This window comes from Mauremys reevesii, linkage group 15, assembly GCF_016161935.1.
Source record: "Mauremys reevesii isolate NIE-2019 linkage group 15, ASM1616193v1, whole genome shotgun sequence".
In the NCBI taxonomy this organism is placed as follows: Eukaryota; Metazoa; Chordata; order Testudines; family Geoemydidae; genus Mauremys; species Mauremys reevesii.
In genome coordinates this window covers 15348009-15369426 of record NC_052637.1, presented here as the reverse complement: position 1 = coordinate 15369426, position 21418 = coordinate 15348009, and the positions used below count along the sequence as shown (strand labels likewise).

The 21418-nt window shown below is 49.0% G+C and overlaps 1 protein-coding gene across 1 annotated transcript in view; it reads right to left on the bottom strand.

Annotated features, from left to right (window-relative positions):
* Positions 1-17445: 17445 nt before the first annotated feature.
* The window catches only part of LOC120383110 (E3 ubiquitin-protein ligase TRIM39-like), a 42079-nt gene continuing 38106 nt past the window's right edge, over positions 17446-21418 (bottom strand). The window contains exon 7 of the mRNA XM_039500736.1: positions 17446-18005. Coding sequence (XP_039356670.1) covers positions 17446-18005 — 560 coding nt within the window. The remainder of the gene's footprint in view (positions 18006-21418) is intronic.

Here is a 21418-nt window from a genome sequence, read left to right as displayed (position 1 = left end):
ATTATTGTAGTATTGTATGGGGAAGTACCTTCTTTTAACCACCCACACCGTATGAACTTTAGAATGAGCGGTTTTAGTCCAATTCGTGTGGTTAGTTTCAGGGGGTATTGTCGGACGCGAACCGGCCTGCTGCCCTCTTTTAATTGGATCTGTACCGGGGAAGCATTACGAGCTCGTGCCACGCCTCCTGTTTCTGCCCAGACCTCAGGATTAACTCTTGATATCAAATCCCCTTCAGTCTCCTGTTTATCTGTGTAAAGGATCCTATTACCCATTAGAGCCATTATATAGTTGGAAGTTTGTTGTTTAGGCAAGCGTACTTCTATGGTCCCATTACTGAACGAGATCTCTGCTTGCAGTTTAGTAAGGATATCTTGTCCCAACAATGCAATGGGGCAGGAGGGGTGACAAACAAACTGGTGTACGATATGATGGTCACCCACTTTTACTAGAAGGGGAAGAGTTTTTGCTACTACTACATTTTGTCCTTCAAGTCCTTGGACAATAGTATGTCCCGAGGGTCTGCCTGGCGGCGCTGATTTAAGGGGAAGTACACTCAGAGCAGCCCCAGTGTCAATCAGGGCTTCAATTTGGCGGCCCCCTACCCTTATTTCTACCGTGTGATCCAGTCTAGCAGGTTGTGCTGCTAAGAGGGGCCGCTGGGTCCCTCGGCCTCTTCATTGGGGAGAGTCGCTATCCAAGCCTCCTGCATTGTAAAGGATTGGGGGTGGGATTGTTTCAGGCCTGGTCTACACTAGGACTTTAATTCGAATTTAGCAGCGTTAATTCGAACTAACCGCTCAACCATCCACACCAGGAAGCCATTTAATTCGAACTAGAGGGCTCTTTAGTTCGAATTTGGTACTCCACCCCGGCAGGTGGAGTAACGCTAAATTCGACATGGCTAGCTCGAATTAGGCTAGGTGTGGATGCTAATCGAACTTAGTAGCTCCGGGAGCTATCCCACAGTGCACCACTCTGTTGACGCTCTGGACAGCAGTCCGAGCTTGGATTCTCTGACCAGCCACACAGGAAATGACCCGCGAAAATTTGAATTCCTTTTCCTGTCTGGACAGTTAGAATCTCATTTTGTGGTTGGACATCGGAGCGAGCTCAGCAGCACCGGCAGCAATGCAGAGCTCTCCAGCAGAGGAGTTCATGTAATCTCTGAATAGAAAGAGGGACCCAGCATAGACTGATCGGGAAGTCTTGGATCTGATCGGTGTGTGGGGCGAGGAGTCTGTGCTTTCGGAGCTGCGTTCCAAAAAACGGAATGCAAAGACCTACGAGAAGGTCTCCAAAGCCACTGAGAGACAGAGGATACAGCCGGGATGCAACGCAGCGCCGCGTGAAAATCAAGGACCCCAGACAAGGCTACCAAAAAATCAAAGCGGCAAACGGACGCTACGGAGCCTGCAACCACTGCCCCACCAGTGACCGTGGACTCTGACGATGGGACAGTGTCGACGGACAGTTCCTCGGTGATGTTCACGGACGGGGAAGATGAGGAAGGGTTTGTGGAGGACGAGGCAGGCGACAGCGCTTACAACGCTGGTTTCCCCGACAGCCAGGATCTCTTCATCACCGTCATGGAGATCCCCTACCAACCTTCCCCGGCCGTTAACCTGGACCCTGAATCAGGGGAAAGAGCAGTCGGTAAGTGCTTTAAACATGTAAACTTTTATTCTTAATATAACAGGAATCTGAAGTATGTGAAAAGGAGGTCTCTATATATATGGGGATAGAACAGAAATCCTCCTGGGAGATCTCCACGAAGCTCTCCTTGCGTTAATCGAAAAGCCTCTGCAGGAGGTTCCTGGGGAGAGCTGCCTTATTGGGTGCTCCGTGGTAGCACAGTTTTCCGCGCCAGGCTTTCATGAGGTACTCAGGGAGCACTGCCTCCCCGAGCACGGCTGCATCGGGCCCTGGTTCGTGCGAGCTTTCACGCAGCATGCGCTCTATATCTCCTTCAGTGACCCTCCTCAGGGTGATCTCGCTCGGAGACTCCTGCATCTAATTAGGGTAATTACTGTAATGTTACGCCTGGTCCAAAGTATTTTTAAAAAATCTACGGACACACGGCATAGCACAGACTCAGCACGCAGCTGCGTGACGAGCGTAACGGAAAGCCAAAGAATATAATGGACGCTCATGGAGGGAGGGGGGAATGAGGACGCAAGGTATCCCACAGTTCCTGCTGTCTCCGAAAAGTATTTGCATTCTTGGATGAGCTCCAAATGCTTCTAGGGTCAAACACAGTGTCTGCGGTGGGTCAGGGCATAGTTCGGCAATTTGCGCACACACCCCACCCACCACCAGAAGTGAAAACAATCCTCTGTTGAGTCTTTTACATGTCACCCTATCTTTACTGAATGCTGCAGATAGACACGATGGTGCAGCACTCAACACCAACATCCTTGCTCCCCCCATGCTATGGATGGCTGATGGTACAAAACGATGGAAATCCGTCCTCATTATCAGCCTCTTGGCACATGGGGCAGTGCAAAAGGGCTGGTAACCATGCCGACTAGTATCAGTAAGGTCGATCAAGGGCACCTGTCCCTAATTTTTGATGGCTGATGGTACAATATGGCTGGTAACCGTCCTCATCATTGCAACAGGGGGCTGAGCTCCATCAGCCCCCACCCTTCATTGTAAATAAAAGATTCAATTGCCCCTGGACTAGCAGAGGGATGATGGGCTCCTTCATCCACACTCCTTAATGTCCTGCCTGGACTATCATTGCAGCTGGAGGCTTCCTTCCAGTCATTTCTCACAAACAAGTCACTGTGTCTTATTCCTGCATTATTTATTACTTCATCACAGAAGTGGGGGGACAATGGTATGGTAGCCCAGGAAGGCCGGGGTAAGAACGGAATGAACAGGTGGTGTTGTTGCAGGAGCACCCCCTGTGAATAGCATACAGCTCATAATTTATGCAGGATCGGACACAGAGCAGCTGTGCTCTCTGGTTCTATGATACAGTGGTTCTCTAGTACACTTGCCCATAATCTAGGCAGGACTGATTCTATTTTTAGATACCAAAAAGGAGGGATTGACTCAGGGAGTCATTCCCAGTTTTTGCTTTTGCACCCCTGGCTGCTTGGCCAGGGGCACTTATGACAGAAGCAAATGGTGCAGTGCAAAAGGACAGGTAACCATGCCCATCTTATTACCATCTTATTACCAATTTATGGTATGGTTGATGGTACAATATGGCTGGTAACCATCTCTGCTGTCATGCAAAAGCAAACTCATGCTGCTGTGTAGCGCTGCTGGCCCGCCTCTGTCAGCGGCATCTAGTACACATATGGGGACATACACAAAAGGCAAAACAGTGTCCATGGTTGCCACGCTATGGCGTATGCCAGGGCAATTCTGGGAAAACGGGCTTGAAATGATTGTCTGCCGTTGCTTTCCCGGAGGAAGGAATGACTGGCGACATTTACCCAGAATCCACCGCGAAAATGATTTGTGCCCCAGCAGGCACAGGGGTCTCAACCCAGAATTCACAGAGACAGCCTAGACTCAGTTAATTGTTCGCCAAAATGTATCTTTGCAAGGAATTCACTCCCTGTTTCCCATCTCACAGCTTCCACTGTCTCCAGACCTGCCACAGCATCCCCCTCGCAGAGGCTGGCAAAGATTAGGCGGCGAAAGAAAAAGACAAGGGACAAGATGTTCGAGGAACGTATGGGCTGCTACCTAGCAGAGGCGGACCAGCAGAGCCAGTGGAGGAGACCGTCTTTCTGTGCCAGCGCCACACAGCGAACGGGAGGAGAGGTGGCGTGAGGAAGACAACAGGACTGTGTACTTAATTAATAAAAATGCTTTGCTGTTAATTACTGTTTCCATTATGTTTTTTTCAAGAAGACTGTTTGAATCTGTATCCATCCTCCTCCACCACAAGGTCACATATCTAATAAAGAAACCTTTGCTAAGTAATAATGGGACATGTAGGTAAAGAAACAGGGGCAGGTTCAGCTTCTCTGTAAAGAAACTGAACAGTCACAGGTCACGCTGCTCGCTGCTCACTGGTATTTGAAGAGTTCCTTGTCGCTGTCCCAGGTGCCTGTATAGGGCTTCATGAGCAAGTGCATTAGCGGGCAGGCTGGGTCCCCGAGGATGACTATAGGCATCTGCACATCCACAACAGTTATTTCGTGGTCTGGGAAGAAACTACCTTCCTGCAGGCGTCTGAGCAGCCCACAGTTCCTGAAAACACACGCATCATGAACCTTGCCCGGCCACCCGACGTTGATGTTTGTAAAACGTCCCCTATGGTCCCCCAGTGCTTGCAGCACCATTGAAAAGTAGCCCAATTTCTCAGCAGCTGACTGTGGAAGAGGTGGACGATAAAGTGCGAGGAGGAGAAAACGGCGATGACCGCAGCGGGCTCCATGCTTGCAGTGCTGTGGCGTCCGCGCTGTCACTGACCAGAAAAGTGCACGAACAGATTGCCCGCAGGCGCTTTCAAGGAGGGAGGGAGGGAGGGAGGTTGTGATTGACGGTTCAATGACGACACTTACCCAAAACCACCCTCGACACATTTCTCCCCCCAGCAGGCATTGGGGGCTCTACCCAGCATTCCAATGGGCAGCGGGGACTGCGGGAACTGTGGGATAGCTTCCCACAGTGCACCGCTTCCAAAGTCGACGCTGGCCCCGTGAATGTGGACTCAGAAATTCGAATTAGTGTATTTAGTATGGATACACAAATTCGACTTCATAAGGTCGAATCCACAAATTCGAACTAAGTTGATTCGAAATAGTCTTGTAGTGTAGACAAGGCCTCAGTCCTGCGTCCTTGTCGTATCATGTGCCTGTTAGGACATTCATTCTTCCAATGTCCTTCCTGTCTGCACAGAGCACACTGATTTCGTCCTAAGCGGGGACGTCGGGGCTTTCCTCCATCCCCTATAAAAACATTCTCATTTTTCCTGTTCTGTTTTTCAGTCTTGTCCTGTCCTTGCCTCAAAGCCATAATGAGAGCCTTTGTTCCTTTCTTCCTTTCCTCCTCGTCCCGTCTATCATACACCTTTAAAGCAATCTCTAACAGTTCTTCTATATTCTTCCCTGATGCGCCTTCCATCTTTTGTAATTTCTTTCTAATATCTTCATAAGATTGACTAATAAAGAGGGGAGTCAACACTGCTTTCCCATTCTGATCCCCCGGGTCCAAATCCGTGTACCTCCTACAGGTTTTGCATAAGCGCTCATAAAAGGCTGCTGGATTTTCTTTTCGTTCTTGCCTTATATTATACAATTTGGCCCAATTAGGGGTTTTCCGTATACATTGTTTCATACCCTGTACTATAGCCGTGGCATATCTCTGATGGGCTTTTACCCCAGTCTCATTATGTGACCATTCGGGTTCCTTATCGGGCAGTATATCACCTACAAGTTCGTAGGTACCTTTATTTTTTTCTACCCACTCACGGGCCTTTGCTAAGACCATACGCCGTTCGTCCGGTGTTAGCAGAACATTTAATACTACTTGCATGTCCCCCCACATTGGATTATGTGCGGTGATAAGCATTTCAAAAATTGCTGTCAAGGGGGCCGGGTCCTCTGAAAATGGGGGATTTTGTAGTTTCCAATTATATAAATCACTTGTGGCAAAGGGGACATATACCATGGCAGGCTTTCCCTCTTTCCCTATTGTTTCGCGGAGAGGGCATGTCGTGTGCACTGTAGTTTTATCTGTGTTGCTCCTGGTGTTTTTATATACACCGTCCTCATCCTCCTCATCCTCATGTTCCTCACCCTCCTGCAAGAATGCCTGTGGGATCCCTATGTCGGTGGGGCTTGTCTCTTTTACTACAGTGGGAGGGTGTTTAGGGCCCGTACCTGCCATTATTTGTTTATCCAAGGCTTGCAAACTGGGATATACTGGGGGCGGGAGTACATAATCTGGAGCCGAAGGAATTACAGGGGGTGGACAGGGCTTTAAGGGCGGGCATGGCTTTTTCATAGGTATACGGGGTTGTCTTTTCATCGGGATCCGAGCCATTAATATTTGCAAAGTTTTTTGTCTACATTTTTGTAGCCAAGGCGGGGAATCGGACACCAGATCCTGCCAAATATTAATATACGGGTACTGGTCCCAATGCCCGTCTCGGGTTACAATATTGTGTACAGCTTGTATTACTTCTGGTTTCAAGGTACCCCCGTCTGGCCAATCTACTCCAAATGTTGTCCATTCTATTGTACAAAATTTTATGAGATTGTTTTTACTTAACGGGACACCAAAGTCTGACTGGCGTCTAAAGGCTTGCCAATTGTCTAGCATACAGCCAAGGGGTGTCCCTGTGTAATAACTCTGAGTGGATCCCATCTTATTATATGATCGTAATCAAAAACTATACACACATGTACAAGACACACTCAAAAGGAAGAGACCTTCAGACAGTCGGCTGACCCCCCTTGCAATCAAGATATCCTGGTCATTGAGTTTCCTCTAGCAGGAGTCTTGGGGCGGCTGAGGTCAGCCTAAGTCTTACCGGTCCCTATAAGACTGACAGCTCCCTAACATACATTCATTCTCTGATACAAGGTAAAAAGAAAAAGCATTAACATACTAAACAAAAGTACTAAGCCCAAAACATGGATAACCCACAAACTAGTTGAATCCCACTGCGCAGGCATGTTAACACAGAAGGTTAAAACAACATACTTACAATATACCTTCCTGTATACAGGCAGCCTCTTAAGTTCCCCTGAGTCCTCCCACACTTCGGGGGCGTCACTCCTCAAACCTAGAGGCAAACGCACTTACCACCCGGAGTGGCCGCGTCCGGCTCTGGAGACTCGGAACAGGGCAAATTTAAGATCTCTGTGTCCTTGTGGACCTCTCTAGAGAGGACACCGCCGCCCCGGTCGGCCGAGATGATCCGAGAGCACGAGCCGCACAATCAGCTCGAGGTGGCCACTTCTCTCGGTACCAGCTCACTAGCCCCCGGTGCGATAGCGCCCCCTACAGGGAGGGTCCCGGCGGAGTCGCCAGAATTGTTAGCCAAAAGGGCTCGTTCTCCCCGGAGCTAGTCAATTACTCCAAGGAGGCACAGAGATCAAGATGGAGTATAAACAGATAGCAGCCCTTTATTAAAATGATCAGCTGAGCGGGTGCCCCCCTCGGTTCATACCAGAGGAGTGACACCCCGAGACAGAGCAGTGAGTACATATATATACCATTTTTGACGTCATATCAGACCATAGTGATACAGCATATTTTCAGGATTTTGCAGACGTGGGGTACATAGGTCTATTTACTTGTACTCTAAACATTCCACGTTTGTCCGCTTGACCATGGTACTGTTCAATATTTATTATTAGTTATGCAAGCAGGTCATGGATCATTTAGCAATAGCATCGTTTCTTAGAACAGACAACTAAGCACATTCCCAGAACAGACAACTAAACACAAATCATGTTATCTATCACTGGGACACCAGGACGATCAGTGAGTTATCTTACATGCCTATACACAAATGCAAGAAGCCTGGGGAACAAGCAGGGAGAACTAGAAGTCCTGGCACAGTCAAGGAATTATGATGTAATTGGAATAACAGAGACTTGGTGGGATAACTCACATGATTGGAGTACTGTCATGGATGGATATAAACTGTTCAGGAAGGATAGGCAGGGCAGAAAAGGTGGGGGAGTTGCGTTGTATGTAAGGGAGCAGTATGACTGCTCAGAGGTCCAGTATGAAACTGCAGAAAAACCTGAGTGTCTCTGGATTAAATTTAGAAGTGTGAACAACAAGGGTAATGTTGTGGTGGGAGTCTGCTACAGACCACCAGACCAGGGGGATGAGGTGGATGAGGCTTTCTTCCAGCAACTAACAGAAGTTGCTAGATCACAGGCCCTGGTTCTCATGGGTGACTTTAATCACCCTGATATCTGCTGGGAGAGCAATACAGCAGTGCACAGACAATCCAGGAAGTTTCTGGAAAGTGTAGGGGACAATTTCCTGGTGCAAGTGCTGGAGGAACCAACTAGGGGAAAAGCTCTTCTTGACCTGCTGCTCATAAACAGGGAAGAAATAGTAGAGGAAGCAATAGTGGATGGGAACCTGGGAGGCAGTGACCATGAGATGGTCGAGTTCAGGATCCTGATACAAGGAAGAAAGGAGAGCAGTAGAACAGAGACCCTGGACTTCAGAAAAGCAGACTTTGACTCCCTCAGGGAACTGATGGGCAAGGTCCCCTGGGAGAATAACATGACGGGGAAAGGAGCCGAGGAAAGCTGGCTGTATTTTAAAGAATCCTTATTGAGGTTGCAGGAACAAACCATCCCGATGTGTAGGAAGAAAAGTAAATATGGCAGGCGACCAGCTTGGCTTAACAGTGAAATCCTTGCTCATCTTAAACACAAAAAAACAGCTTACAAGAAGTGGAAGTTTGGACAAATAATCAGGGAGGAGTATAAAAGTATTTCTCAGGCATGCAGGAGTGAAATTAGGAAGGCTAAATCACACTTGGAGTTGCAGCTAGCTGGAGATGTTAGGAATAACAAGAAGGGTTTCTTCAGGTATGTTAGCAACAGGAAGAAAGTCAAGGAAAGTGTGGGCCCCTTGCTGAATGAGGTAGGGTACCTAGTGACAGAGGATGTGGAGAAAGCTAGTGTACTCAATGCTTTTTTTGCCTCTGTCTTCACAGACAAGGTCAGCTCCCAGACAGCTGCACTCTGCAGCACGGTATGGGGAGGAGGTGACCAGCTCTCTGTGGAGAAAGAAGTAGTTCGGGACTATTTAGAAAAGCTGGATGAGCACAAGTCCATGGGGCCGGATGCACTGCATCTGAGGGTGCTAAAGGAGTTGGCTGATGAGATTGCAGAGCCATTGGCCATTATCTTTGAAAAATCATGGCGATCGGGGGAGGTCCCGGATGACTGGAAAAAAGCTAATGTAGTGCCCATCTTTAAAAAAGGGAAGAAGAAAGATCCAGGGAACTACAGGCCAATCAGTCTCACCTCAGTCCCTGGAAAAATCATGGAACAGGTCCTCAAGGAATCAATTCTGAACCACTTAAAGGAGGGGAAAGTGATCAGGAACAGTCAGCATGGATTCACCAAGGGCAAGTCATGCCTGACTAACCTAATTGCCTTCTATGATGAGATAACCGGCTCTGTGGATGAGGGGAAAGCAGTGGATGTGCTATTTCTGGACTTTAGCAAAGCTTTTGATACAGTCTCCCACAGTATTCTTGCCAGCAAGTTAAAGAAGTATGGGCTGGATGAATGGACAGTAAGGTGGATAGAAAACTGGCTAGATGGTCGGGCTCAACGGGTAGTGATAAATGGGTCCATGTCTAGTTGGCAGCCGGTATCAAGTGGAGTGCCCCAAGAATCGGTGCTGGGGCCGGTTTTGTTCAATATCTTCATTAACGATCTGGAGGATGGTGTGGACTGCACCCTTAGCAAGTTTGCAGATGACACTAAACTGGGAGGAGTGGTTGATATGCTGGAGGGTAGGGCTAGGATACAGAGGGACCTAGACAAATTAGAGGATTGGGCCAAAAGAAATCTGATGAGGTTCAACAAGGACAAGTGCAGAGTCCTGCACTTAGGACAGAAGAATCCCATGCACTGCTACAGACTAGGGACCGAATGGCTGGGCAGCAGTTCTGCAGAAAAGGACCTAGGGGTTACGGTGGATGAAAAGCTGAATATGAGTCAACAGTGTGCCCTTGTTGCCAAGAAGGCTAATGGCATTTGGGGTTGTATAAGTAGGGGCATTTCCAGCAGATCGAGGGACATGATCATTCCCCTCTATTCAGCACTGGTGATGCCTCATTTTGAGTACTGTGTCCAGTTTTGGTCCCTACGCTACAAGAAGGATGTGGATAAATTGGAGAGAGTCCAGCGGAGGGCAACAAAAATGATTAGGGGGCTGGAGCACATGACTTATGAGGAGAGGCTGAGGAAACTGAGATTGTTTAGTCTGCAGAAGAGAAGAATGAGGGGGGATTTGATAGCTGCTTTCAACTACCTGAAAGGAGGTTCCAAAGAGGATGGTTCTAGACTGTTCTCAGTGGTAGAAGATGACAGAACGAGGAGTAATGGTCTCAAGTTGCAGAGGGGGAGGTTTAGGTTGGACATTAGGAAAAACTTTTTCACTAGTAGGGTGGTGAAGAACTGGAATGGGTTACCTAGGGAGGTAGTGGAATCTCCTTCCTTAGAGATTTTTAAGGTCAGGCTTGACAAAGCCCTGGCTGGGATGATTTAGTTGGGTTTGGTCCTGCTTTGAGCAGGGGGTTGGACTAGATGACCTCCTGAGGTCCCTTCCAACCCTGAGATTCTATGATTCTATGATTATGGCGCTGGACTAAGAATCAGGAAACCTGGGTTCTATTTCTGCCCTGCTGGGTAAATCAGAAATTCTTTGTGCACAGACTGTAGATTAAAATAGGTGTGGCTTCTTCAGGGACAAGAAACTGTCCAGAGCTGTGGCATTTGAGGCCCTTTCAATTAGCATGTTCTGGTTCCATCAGGCAGTTTACGTTTCCTCTACTTGGTTTGAGTCCCTCTTAGATCTCCAAGGAGACCATTGAGTGCTCTGGGTAATGTTTTCTGGTTTCACTGGAAAGACAGCAGAGAACCCCTGGAGTTACAAAAGGTTCTGGTCACCTTGGTGCCTCTGTCGTATGCTTTGCAGGAGTTCATACAGAATATCATGCCAGGCAAATGTCCTGCTTGGACTGGACTTAACTTTACAACCCCTGCAATGAAATGAACCTTGCTGGACAGCTCTCCATTAAATCAAACACTTTTCATCTTTCCCAAAATTAAATACATCTGAAGTGTTTTTAAACATTAGCCAAGCTAATTGTTAATCATGATCTGTATTTATTATTGCTGCACAATAAAGCCTCTAATCAGCTATAATAAGTGCCCATGTGAACTAATGGATGACAAAGGGCAGCAACGACGTCTATTGCCCTTTGTGCTGGCACAGCGTCAGGGGCAGCAGATTTGTATAATTTTTGGTTGTTGCCAGAACGGGTCCAGGTCCCCGCCCCACCTGCCTTATAAATCCATATATATTTTTTTAAATAATGTAAAAATGGACTGGAAACAATATGCATTTAACAGTTTCCCTCTGTTGCGTAATATCACTATTGTAAGAAATATTTATTTAACTAAGAATATCAACTTTATTAATATGCTTTTGAATACAGAAACAACCCAGCACTCTTGGATCAATAACCCTCAAAAGCAAATACTCTCTAAAATTAAAACAAAATGTAGCCCCTTCTTTTGTGATATTCTTCAAGAGGCAGCAAACACAAAGCGGGGCATGGGGCTGCCCCTTGCTCAGCCTGGGCCAGGAGTGGTGACTGCGGGCGGGGCTGTGGCAGCAGTGGCGTAGTCAGGTTCTAACACCAGGGGGAAGTGAACACATAAAAAGAGGCACCACCCGACATATCAAATTACTAATTACATACTTTTAAATTCGTTATACATATTTATTTGTACTTAAAATAAAAACATAAGAATGATCCAGCCACGGAAGGGTTTGCACAGCCAGCATTTCGCAGGAGAACTTTAGATTATACTTAGATATACTGTAGATTCTAGAAAGTAAATGACAGAATACAGTAATTTATAACTGTCACAGGTTTAAAAAAATACTGGCCATTTTTTCCAGTTACTAATTTCATTTTAAAATCAATCAATGAAATGCACTTTATTTATAATAGACCATAATACTAAAGTCACCAAAAACACATGACAAATACAAGTTTTATGAGAACTGGTGAGCAAAGATCTCATAGCTCTTCAGGGTTGGACAAAGCAGTAATTTCCCTTAAAGTAGCTTTATTCATGGGTTTTTTTTAAACAAAAGACATCTCTACGACACAGGGTGGCAGTCTAACATTTTTGAAACACCGAGTACTGAAAGTGAGTGTTTTTAACCAATTTAAGCTGTGTACACACACACACACACACACACACACACACACACACACACACACACACACACACACACACACACACACACACACACACACACACACACACACACACACACACCTCCAACCAACAACAAAAAACAAACCTCTTCCTGCTTTCCTATCACCAGTTCTGTTACTACAGTAATGAAATCTAGATATCCTGTAAAATAGCTAGTTCCACATTGTTCTTCAAACCTCAGATCAGTGAAATGCAGCTTTGCATTTGAGATACTATACGACTGTAGTACATTTTGTACTGCCTGCATCTACGCTGACATCAGGAGAGGAGAAGAGGACAAGACTGTCCCTAGCAATTATGATTTAAAAAAAAAAAAAGGCGAGACACACCCACCCACTATCAATGCAACAAGAAGGGAGAACAGTAGCTAGGGCCAAGAGAAGATGCAATGAAACCCTCCTGTACCCACAACTGATGTCTGAAAAGCATCAGTCACTCTGCAGATCAAAGAAAGAAAGAGCAGCCAGTATTCAGACAGATAGGATCCTTATGACCTATATAGGAGAAGTGTACTTTCTAAGTAAACTGTAGCAGTTTCCCAACAGAATTTTCTCATGGATTTATTTATTAAGCAAAAATTAAGATTAGGAGTCTGATCTAAATTATGTAAATTTTCAGTTTTAGTTAACTGGAACTATTGCAGCTACTTTTATTTTACTCCTGCCTTCATAAAAAGCTACAGAGTTATAACTGATAATTACAAAGACTAAAGTACATGCTTTAATATAACTAAGACCAGGCCACACAAGATGAAAACTACACCATGGAAGAGTCCTACAACCAAGTATTTGAGGCCTTTATCAATGGAATCCTCAACCAAAATGTGAGGAAGGAAAAGAGTCACCCTCTAACTTTTGACAATAATTCAAGGTCAGCCAGCCACCAAGAAGACCAGCACCATTCATATTCTGGTTTTGGATAAAACACCTGATCTTGCCTACATCATAGAAACCTTCCTCCCTCCAAGCCTACACCGCACTACACCCTTTGGCAATAAAGTAACCATTAAACAAGTTCTGAATCAATAGTCTTTCTTCCTAATTTAGTTTTAACAAAAAAAGCTGCAACTTAAGTAGCTACGGGAGATGACAGTGCAACGACTAGATATTGGTGGGGGAAAAGTGTGCTAATAATGTCCTGGATATACTGGTCTGTTAAGTGTTACTGCTTTTAATATGCTAATACAAACACTGTAATAATGTCCCAATGTACTGTAGCTTGTTTTAACTTATTGCAATACTAAAAGTGGTGCATGTGAAGCTCTCTTAAAAGCTGACACTACAGCAGTGATATTCCCAAGCCAGCATGCGTAGGGCTGGGGGTGGGGACGAGGAGTGTGTTAGGCCTGAATAAAGATGTAGCACAAAACCAGTTGTGCCAACCTGACTGAAGTCAAGCATTTAGAGGTTTCTGGGTAATCTCAGAGTGGAAAATACTGAGAAGCAGCATTGTCTCACAAAGCCCTGGGAAACAGTGAGATCAGTGAAGGGGCTGGGACCAGCTGTGTTATTTTGAGAAACAAACTGTCTGAAGAACTGATAAGAAACACAAGCATCTCACAGTTCTGACTCTAACTCCTTGGTTTAGTGTTCGGTGTGTTTTAACTCCCTCGCATTCCTAACCTTTGGCGCTTGTTGAGATATTAACAATTCAATATTGTAGAGACTAGGCATGCGTATATATTAAAAGGTGTCTAATTTCTAGTTGTTAGACAAAGGGGGTGGATTGTTCTAGTGAATTATCTATGACGTAATAAAACTGTCTATATAAGCTAATACTAAGCTGTAAAGAGGGGCTGGTTCTCTTCGGATACGAGCTGTTCTTTTACTGACACGTGCACGAGGATGAGCTGGGGCTCCAGCCTTTTGCCGCCCCCTAGATTTTGCCGCCCTAGGCACCAGCTTGTTTTGCTGGTGCCTAGAGCCGCCCCTGAGCCTAGAGCCAACCTGCAGCCGCATGCAAAACCCTGCTCCGGACTTCAAGTCTGGATCCCAGTGCTGGCTGTGTGGAAAGGTGCCACTTTTGGAAAATGTGCTCGAGGGAAGCGGCCCCTCCCTCTGCTTCCCCCTAGCTACGCTACTGTGTGGCAGGGTGTCAGGACACTCACTCAAGCCCCAGCTGCTCAGGTCCAGGAAGTTAAGTTCCCTTGCCGCCCTCGTGGTGGGTGCTGGGGATGGGGGGAGGCTGCCATCCCGTGTGCACCTCCTCCCCTGCTGCTGCCCCTCACTGGAGCCTCACTGGGGATGGGGGATGGGGCTGCCCCTTGCCCAGCCTGGGGCAGGAGTGGTGACTGTGGGCGGAGGGCAGGGTGTCACAGTCTGACACTCACCCAAGCCCCAGCTGCTCAGGTCCAGACCCAGGAGGCCCCTCAGTGTCAGAGTCGTCTCCCGGTGGGTGCTGGGGTGGCGGGGGCTGCCATCACATATGCACCTCCTCCTCCACAGGCGCAGCAGCCACCTCAGCCTGCCGACGGTGCCGGTCCCTTTGTTGTAGCCAGCAGTGGCCAGTGAGGGAGCGCAGCACGGAGCGGCAGGGCAGCCATTCGCTGTCTAGGGCGCAGGAAGGGATGCTCAGGGGAGGCACAAGGGGGCAGTAGGCAGGGCCAGGGGAGAGACCCATCCCTGAGCATTGGAGGAGCTGGGCCCCAGGCCCTGAATATTGCTGGAGCATGGGCACTGCGGGCCCATATAACTCACTGCCCCTGCACAGATATTTATGCAATTTTCAGTTGCAGAAGTTCAGCCTGAATTTATTTACTTCGGAAAAACACCAAAAGTTAGATTCTGACTGTGTGGAGACATCAACTGTTATAGAAACCACATGATAATGTTTACTTTGCTTACTATATATGGGATTATACTAAAAATGTCATAGGAAAGATCCAAATGATAACTCTAGCCTGTGTTCTTGCACATAGGTTGTTAAACCCTGGGAACTGCTGAGAGCAGATTTAATCAGGCTATGTCCAGTCCCACAGAAGTGATACCAGTATGTACTGACAGCTACAGATGATTTTTCAAAATAGGTAGAAGAATTTACACTTAGAACTATGACAGCACATGAGGTGGAGAAGACAACATGTAACATTATATATCAACATGGCTGTGCAGAGCAGATACTGGCAGATCTGAGTTCTGAATTGAATCATGAGGTATCAGTTTATATGTGGTGTTATTTCCACTATATGGTCAGTTACACTATCAGGGCCATGTGACGGGGGCTGTTAGCAGCTACAAACTGAGCCCTTTGGAAGCCAGCACCCTGGTCACTGAGCACACCCAAGGCACCGGGTGCAGTTAGAGAAGAAGGGACTGAGTAGTTTGGATTTGGAAGGGCAGAGGGGATCACTTGCACCTGTAGGGAGCCTGATGAGGTCACTAGCTCAGCACTGAGAAGAAAGCAGCAGTATAAAAGGCTGAATCAGGGAGCAGCACGGGGGCTCCTCGTAACTGCTGCTATGTTGTGATGCACCATAAAAGGTAATAAAGACACTTGGTGGAAGTGCCCTGGCAGACTGGAGGCTGCTTAATTCACAGAGAGGTTTGCCAGCCAGGGGTTGCAGGAACTGACGGGGTAGCTCATTCATAGTTACAGGGTTCAGAGGAGTAGCCGTGTTAGTCTGTATCAGTAAAAACAATGAGGAGTCTTTGTAGCACCTTAGAGACTAACAAATCTATTTGGGCATAAGCTTCCATGGGATATAACCCACTTCATCAGCTGCATGAAGTGGAAAATACATGTAACCCTTCTGCCCCTCTAAGTTGGCAGCAACAAGGGCCGAGTTCAGTATCCAGGGGTTCCGTTTCAATAACGCAATGCAAAACCAGCTCGAGCCCCCACCCAGTGACCTGGGACAATTACCTACCACCCCACCCCCCGGCCGCCTCTAGGAGGCAATACTTCCCCACTCGCAAGCACAGAGTCCGAGTGTAGCAACATGCTTTTAATAAAGGAGAGAAACAATGCGGCATCACGTTGGAGAGACACCACAAACAGGACTATACACAAACCATAAGCAAAAACCCACCTCCAAGTACATTTGGCACTGTCCTTAGGGTCTTAAGTCCAATCACCCCAAAGTCCAACAACCCAAAAGTCTCTGTCTCTGGTCAGTGCCACCCCAGAGTTCAAAAGTTTATCTGCAGAGTTTTACCCCCCCTCCAGCCTCGGTGGAAATGGGGGGGGGCACACACAGGGTGTTAAGGGACACCTTACGTGGGCCAGGGCCAACTGCCCCACTTCTCCGTGGAGTTCTCCTGCAGCCTTCACCACGACTGGCTCCACTCCACCAGCTGTGCCGCTCCTCCAGCAGACCCGTGAACCACATCAGCCATCCCCGCAAACCGCTCCACACTGCTCACTGTTCCATGGGCTGCTCCAACGTGCTGCAGACTGCTCCGCTCTGCCAGCCGCTTAGCAATCAATCTTCAGGCTCCCCCACTCAGTGATCTCAGCTCAGTAAGCTTAGCTCTTTTAGTGATTTCAGCTCTTAGTGGTTTCAGCTTGTAGTAGGGGAGCCCTAGTGCCACATTGGCCCAACGTGAATTCAGGTCAGCAGCCTCTAGATGGACTCCTAAAGGATTCAAAATTAGCTCTGCTCTTTAACAGTGGAGAGAGGAGGATGTGTAATTGGTGTTCCAGGCCCTCAAAAGGGGCCCATACCATCAGGTACACACACCAGTCCCCAACCTCTCTCCCCTTTCACTGGGTTTTGGAACCCATGTCCCTTGTCTAGCAAGTACTATTTAATGTACGTTGAGTCATTTCTGTCATAAAGCAGTCTCATAGTTCCTCATTCACATAATTAAGCTGACAGCACTTTTTTTTCTTTCTGCCCCAATAACAAAGAAATTGGGGATCCCACAGCTATGAAAATAACCATCCCAGGCTGCTGTGTGTTATGCTAAGTGGAGTGGGTTTACCAATGCAAATGCACATTCTTGAAATTCCTTTGTCCACTCCTCATAATTTACCACTGGATGTCAGGGTAGATCTCATCCTGACTCTGCTTACATACAGTAAGCAGGTATAAATATACAGCACATGAAAAGATCGGAGTTGCCTCATCAAGAGGGGGGGTCAGTGCTAATGAGGCCAATTCAGTTAGGGTGGATGTGGCCCATTCACAACAGTTGACAAGAAGAGGTGTTCATCCAGACCACATCACATGATCCATTGTCTACAGCCAAGCCCTCAGATTTCACAGGGGCAGAAAATTCTGAGAGAAGTGAATGACCCCATCCATCACCATCTGCTACCTCTGGGGCAGGGGATGTGAAAAGGTGAGGGCAGGGGGTTGCCAGATGTGAGATCTTCGACTGGAGCCTCCAGTTGAAAAGGGAAACTGTCAGCGTCTGATCAATACAAAAAATCCAGTTGCTGCAGTAACTGGCCCCCACCACTTGGAGGGAGGGAGCGGGCAGAGCAGCAGTACTGGGAGGGGACAGGCTGTGCCCCGGGGTCATTTTCAGGGACTGAGATTCCCTCTGGCCTGAGCTGGGACTGGGCAGATTATCAGGGGAGCCGTGTTCTTACCCCCAGCATTGCCACTAGGACAGAAGTAAGGGCGGAGAGTCCCAGAGAAGGTGTCAGTGAAAGTGAAGAGATGGGACCTGTCAGTCACATTGTAAAATGAGACCTTGCCCGCCTCATAGTCCAGGAAAATCCCCACCTGGCTGGGCCTGACGCTCACGGGGAGGGGGATCCTGGGGGAGGTGAGGACCTTGTATTCCCCCTTCCTCAGCCACACAGCCCAGTATCCATTCCCAGGTGTGGGTGTGACCTTCCCCTTCCTGCTCACAGATTCCCTACAAACCCCCAGGTCCCACTCAGGCTTGTCTCCCACCTCCACCTCCCAGTAATGTCTCCCACCCACAAACCCCTCAGCACCCAGGACACTGGGATATTTATCAAATCTCTCAGGGTTATCACTCAGATTCTGGCGTGTGTCTTCGTGTCTCACACGTTTCCGATCTTCAGACAGGACGAGGTAGGGATGAGCCGTGTCTGGATCCAGAGTCACTTCCCCTGGGGAGAGAGTCACAGAGTCAGTGATAGGGGCAGGGGCGGTCACTGGGATTGAAGGGAAATTAACCTTCATCCCTGTTAATCACTGTGCGGGAGGGAGGGGGTGTTGTTGCCAGAGGGGAGTCAGGGCCAATCTGTCTGTGAGGAGACAATGAGCAGGGAAAGGGTAGGAGGAGCGGGGGTGGGGGTGGAGGTGTCTGTGGGGTCAGAGGAGGGGACTATGCATGAGAGGCAGGACTGGTGCCAAGGGAAAAAGAGAGATGAAGGGATGAGTGGGCACCAGGGTCTAAGAGATAGGCTGGAGAAGGGGTGGGCAGCACTGGGGGATGCAGGGAAGGGAAGGGGTTGCACCAGGGGTGTGACGTTATTGACATAAATTATGACCATATAGATCATTGTTGCAACCACTGTTATATATTTGCAGCAAATATTGTACAAAGGTTGTTGAGTGAGGTGTCTATGAAAAGGTTATGATTTGCTGGTTATGATTATGCTGTCTGTATGTGTGTATCATTTTGTAGTTGAAGTTATAAATATTGGCTAGGTATGTGTCTCTCAATATGTTTTGATTCTAAGTAGCCCCAGTGAAGCATTTGGTCAGCTCATTGAGAAGGGACTCTTCTCAGTAAGTGCCCAATCAAGAAACACTTAACTGACAATTAACTTTGGGAGACGCCAATCCACATCTGAGCGTTCCTGGGAACATTCAAGGTAGCATGTGAGCAACGGCTGCTGCCTGCAAACTGAGTCATGCATGGACATGTGACTTGCCCATGTGAATCCAGACTCCATCTTGCTGCTGTGATTTTCCACAGTAAGAACAAAGGGGTGTCCTTCCATGGGCAGAGAATATAAAAGGCCCTGGAAACCCTTCCATCTGGTCTTCAATCCTGCTTCTTACTTCTGGAGGAACCTTGCTACAAATTGAAGCTCTGAACAAAGGACTGAATGACCCATCCCAGCTGGGGATATTCTCGAGAGACTTGATTTGAACCTGCAGTTTATTCCCTCGCTGCTGCAAGCCTGAACCAAGAACTTTGCCATTACTGTATGTAATTGATTCCTTTAACCACCTCTAGCTCTTATCTAGATCTTTTCCCTTTTATGCATAAACCTTTAGATTTTAGATTCTAAAGCATGGGCAACTGCATGATTTGTGGGTAAGATCTGATTTGTATATTGACCTGGGTCTGGGGCTTGGTCCTTTGGGATCGAGAGAACCTTTTTCCTTTTAATGAGGTATTGCTTTTCATAACCATTCATCCCCATAACAAGTGGCACTGGTGGTGATACTGGGAAATTGGAGTGTCTAAGGGAATTGCTTGTGTGACTTGTGGTTAGCCAGTAGGGTGAGACCAAAGTTCTCTCTGGCTGGCTGGATTGGTGTGCCATCAAAGAAGGGGAAACCCCAGCCTTGAGCTATAACTGCCCAGCTCTAAGCAATTTGTGCTGAACTGATACTCTCAGAAGTGTCCCACCAAAGGCAGCATCGTTACAAGGGGACACAGAGGGATAGGCACTAGGGAGGCAGAGAGGGAGTAGAAGGAGGGGCTGGCACCAGGGAAAAAGGAAGGGGTGGGAGAAGGCGCAGGTGACCAAGGAACAAAGAGGGGTGAGGGGTAGGGCAGGTGCCAGAGGGACACGGGGGGAGGGGCTAGGGGTGGGGCAGACCCCAGGGGACAACAGGAGAGTGAGAGAAAGGGCAGTCATAAAGGGGGGGATGGGCATGAGGGGTGGGTGCCAGGAAGACAGATGTGGGGAGAGGGAAGGGACATCACCAGGAGGGATGGAGGGGGATGAGCAGAGGGACAGATGCAAGGAAGGGAGAGAGGAAAGGGTGGGCACCAGGGGGCAGAGGGAGACTGAGGGGAGGGGCAGACACCAAGGGGCCAGAGTGGGGGCAAGGGAAGGGGTTGCACCAGGCAGGCAGAGGGGGTAAAGGAAGGGGCGGGCACCATGGAGTCAGAGGGGGCAATGGTAGAGATGGGCCTCAGGGAGCCAAAGGAGGACTGAACAGATGGGCTGGCACCAGGGGACTCGAGGGGAGTGAAGGACACAGGTTTCAGGGAGGCAGAGGGCGAGGGGAACGGAGGGGGGAGAACTAAGGGGAAGGTGACAGGGGGAGGGGATGCAAGGGAAGAGGCAGGCACCAGAGGGTGGGGACGAGGGAAGGGGCTTGTGCTGAGGGAAGAGGTGGGGGCCAGGGTGAAAGAAGGAAGGGGCAGAGTGGGGAAAAGTCAAATGCCTGGGGAACAGTGGTGGAGCGTGAGATGGGAAAGGCACCAGGGGCAGATGGGGGTGATGGTGATGCAAGGTGTGGTCATCAGTGAGTGGGAGGGCAAGGGAAGGGGTGGGTGCCAGGGGGCTAGAGGGGTACAAAGGGAGGTGTGAAAGCCGGGGGCATAGGAGGGAGAGAAGATAGGCAGGCAGCAATGGGCAGGGGAGGGGCAGGCACCAGGGAGAACAAGGGGCAAGAGCAGTTATTGGGGGCAGAAGGGCGCAAGGGATGAGGGGGGCACCAGAGGGGCAGGGGGAGAGGCAGATGCTGGGGGACAGAAGAGGGAAAAGGAAGGGACAGACAAAAGGAGGGAAGGGGGTGGGGAGGAGTGTGTGCCAGGAGAGGGGGGTGAAAAGAGAGGTGGGCTCGAGGAAGGCAGGATGATGGGGGCAGAGGGGTGTGAGGAGAGTGGATCAGAGGGGCAGAGGGCCTGATGGGGGAAGGGCAGATGTCAGGGGGGCAGGGGGAGTGAGGGAAGGGGTTGGCACCAGGAGGGTGCAGGGGGTAAGGCAGGTGCCAGAGGTATTGAGGGGTTTGGGCAGAAGGGCAGGCACAGGGAGGGCAGAGGACGGGAGGGACAAGCACCAGGGGGCAGAGAGGCGTGAGAGGCAGGGCAGGTGGGTAGAGGAGGTGTTAGCAGAGGGATTGGGGAGAGGCAGGTGCCAGGGGTCAGAGTGGGGCTAGAGGAGGGGTGGGCACAGGGGGCGAGGGAAGGGGTGGGTGCCAGGGGTCAGAGAGGGTGGGAGAGGGATGGGTACCAGGGGGGGCTGAGGGGGGTGAGAAGGGCAGGAGACAAGGCAGTAGAGGAGGGTGAGGGGTGGGGGGGCATGAAGGGGCAGAGGGGTGAGGGCAGTGGCAGGCACCAAGGGGGCAGGTGGGGGGCAAGGGGAGGAGTGGGAGACATGACAGCAGAGGGGGGAAAGGGGAGAGGTGGATGCCAAGAGGTAGGAGTGGGGTGAAGTGATGGGTGGGCTCCAGGGTGCAAAGGATGTTTGGGGGAGGGGGACAGGTGCTAGGATGGCAGGGGGAGAAGGGAGGGGAGTTCCAGGGGGACAGAGGTGGGTGGAGGGCAGGGGCACATGCCAGGGAGACAAAGCCGGGGGAAGAGATGGGAGAGGCCAGGGCAGCAGCAGGA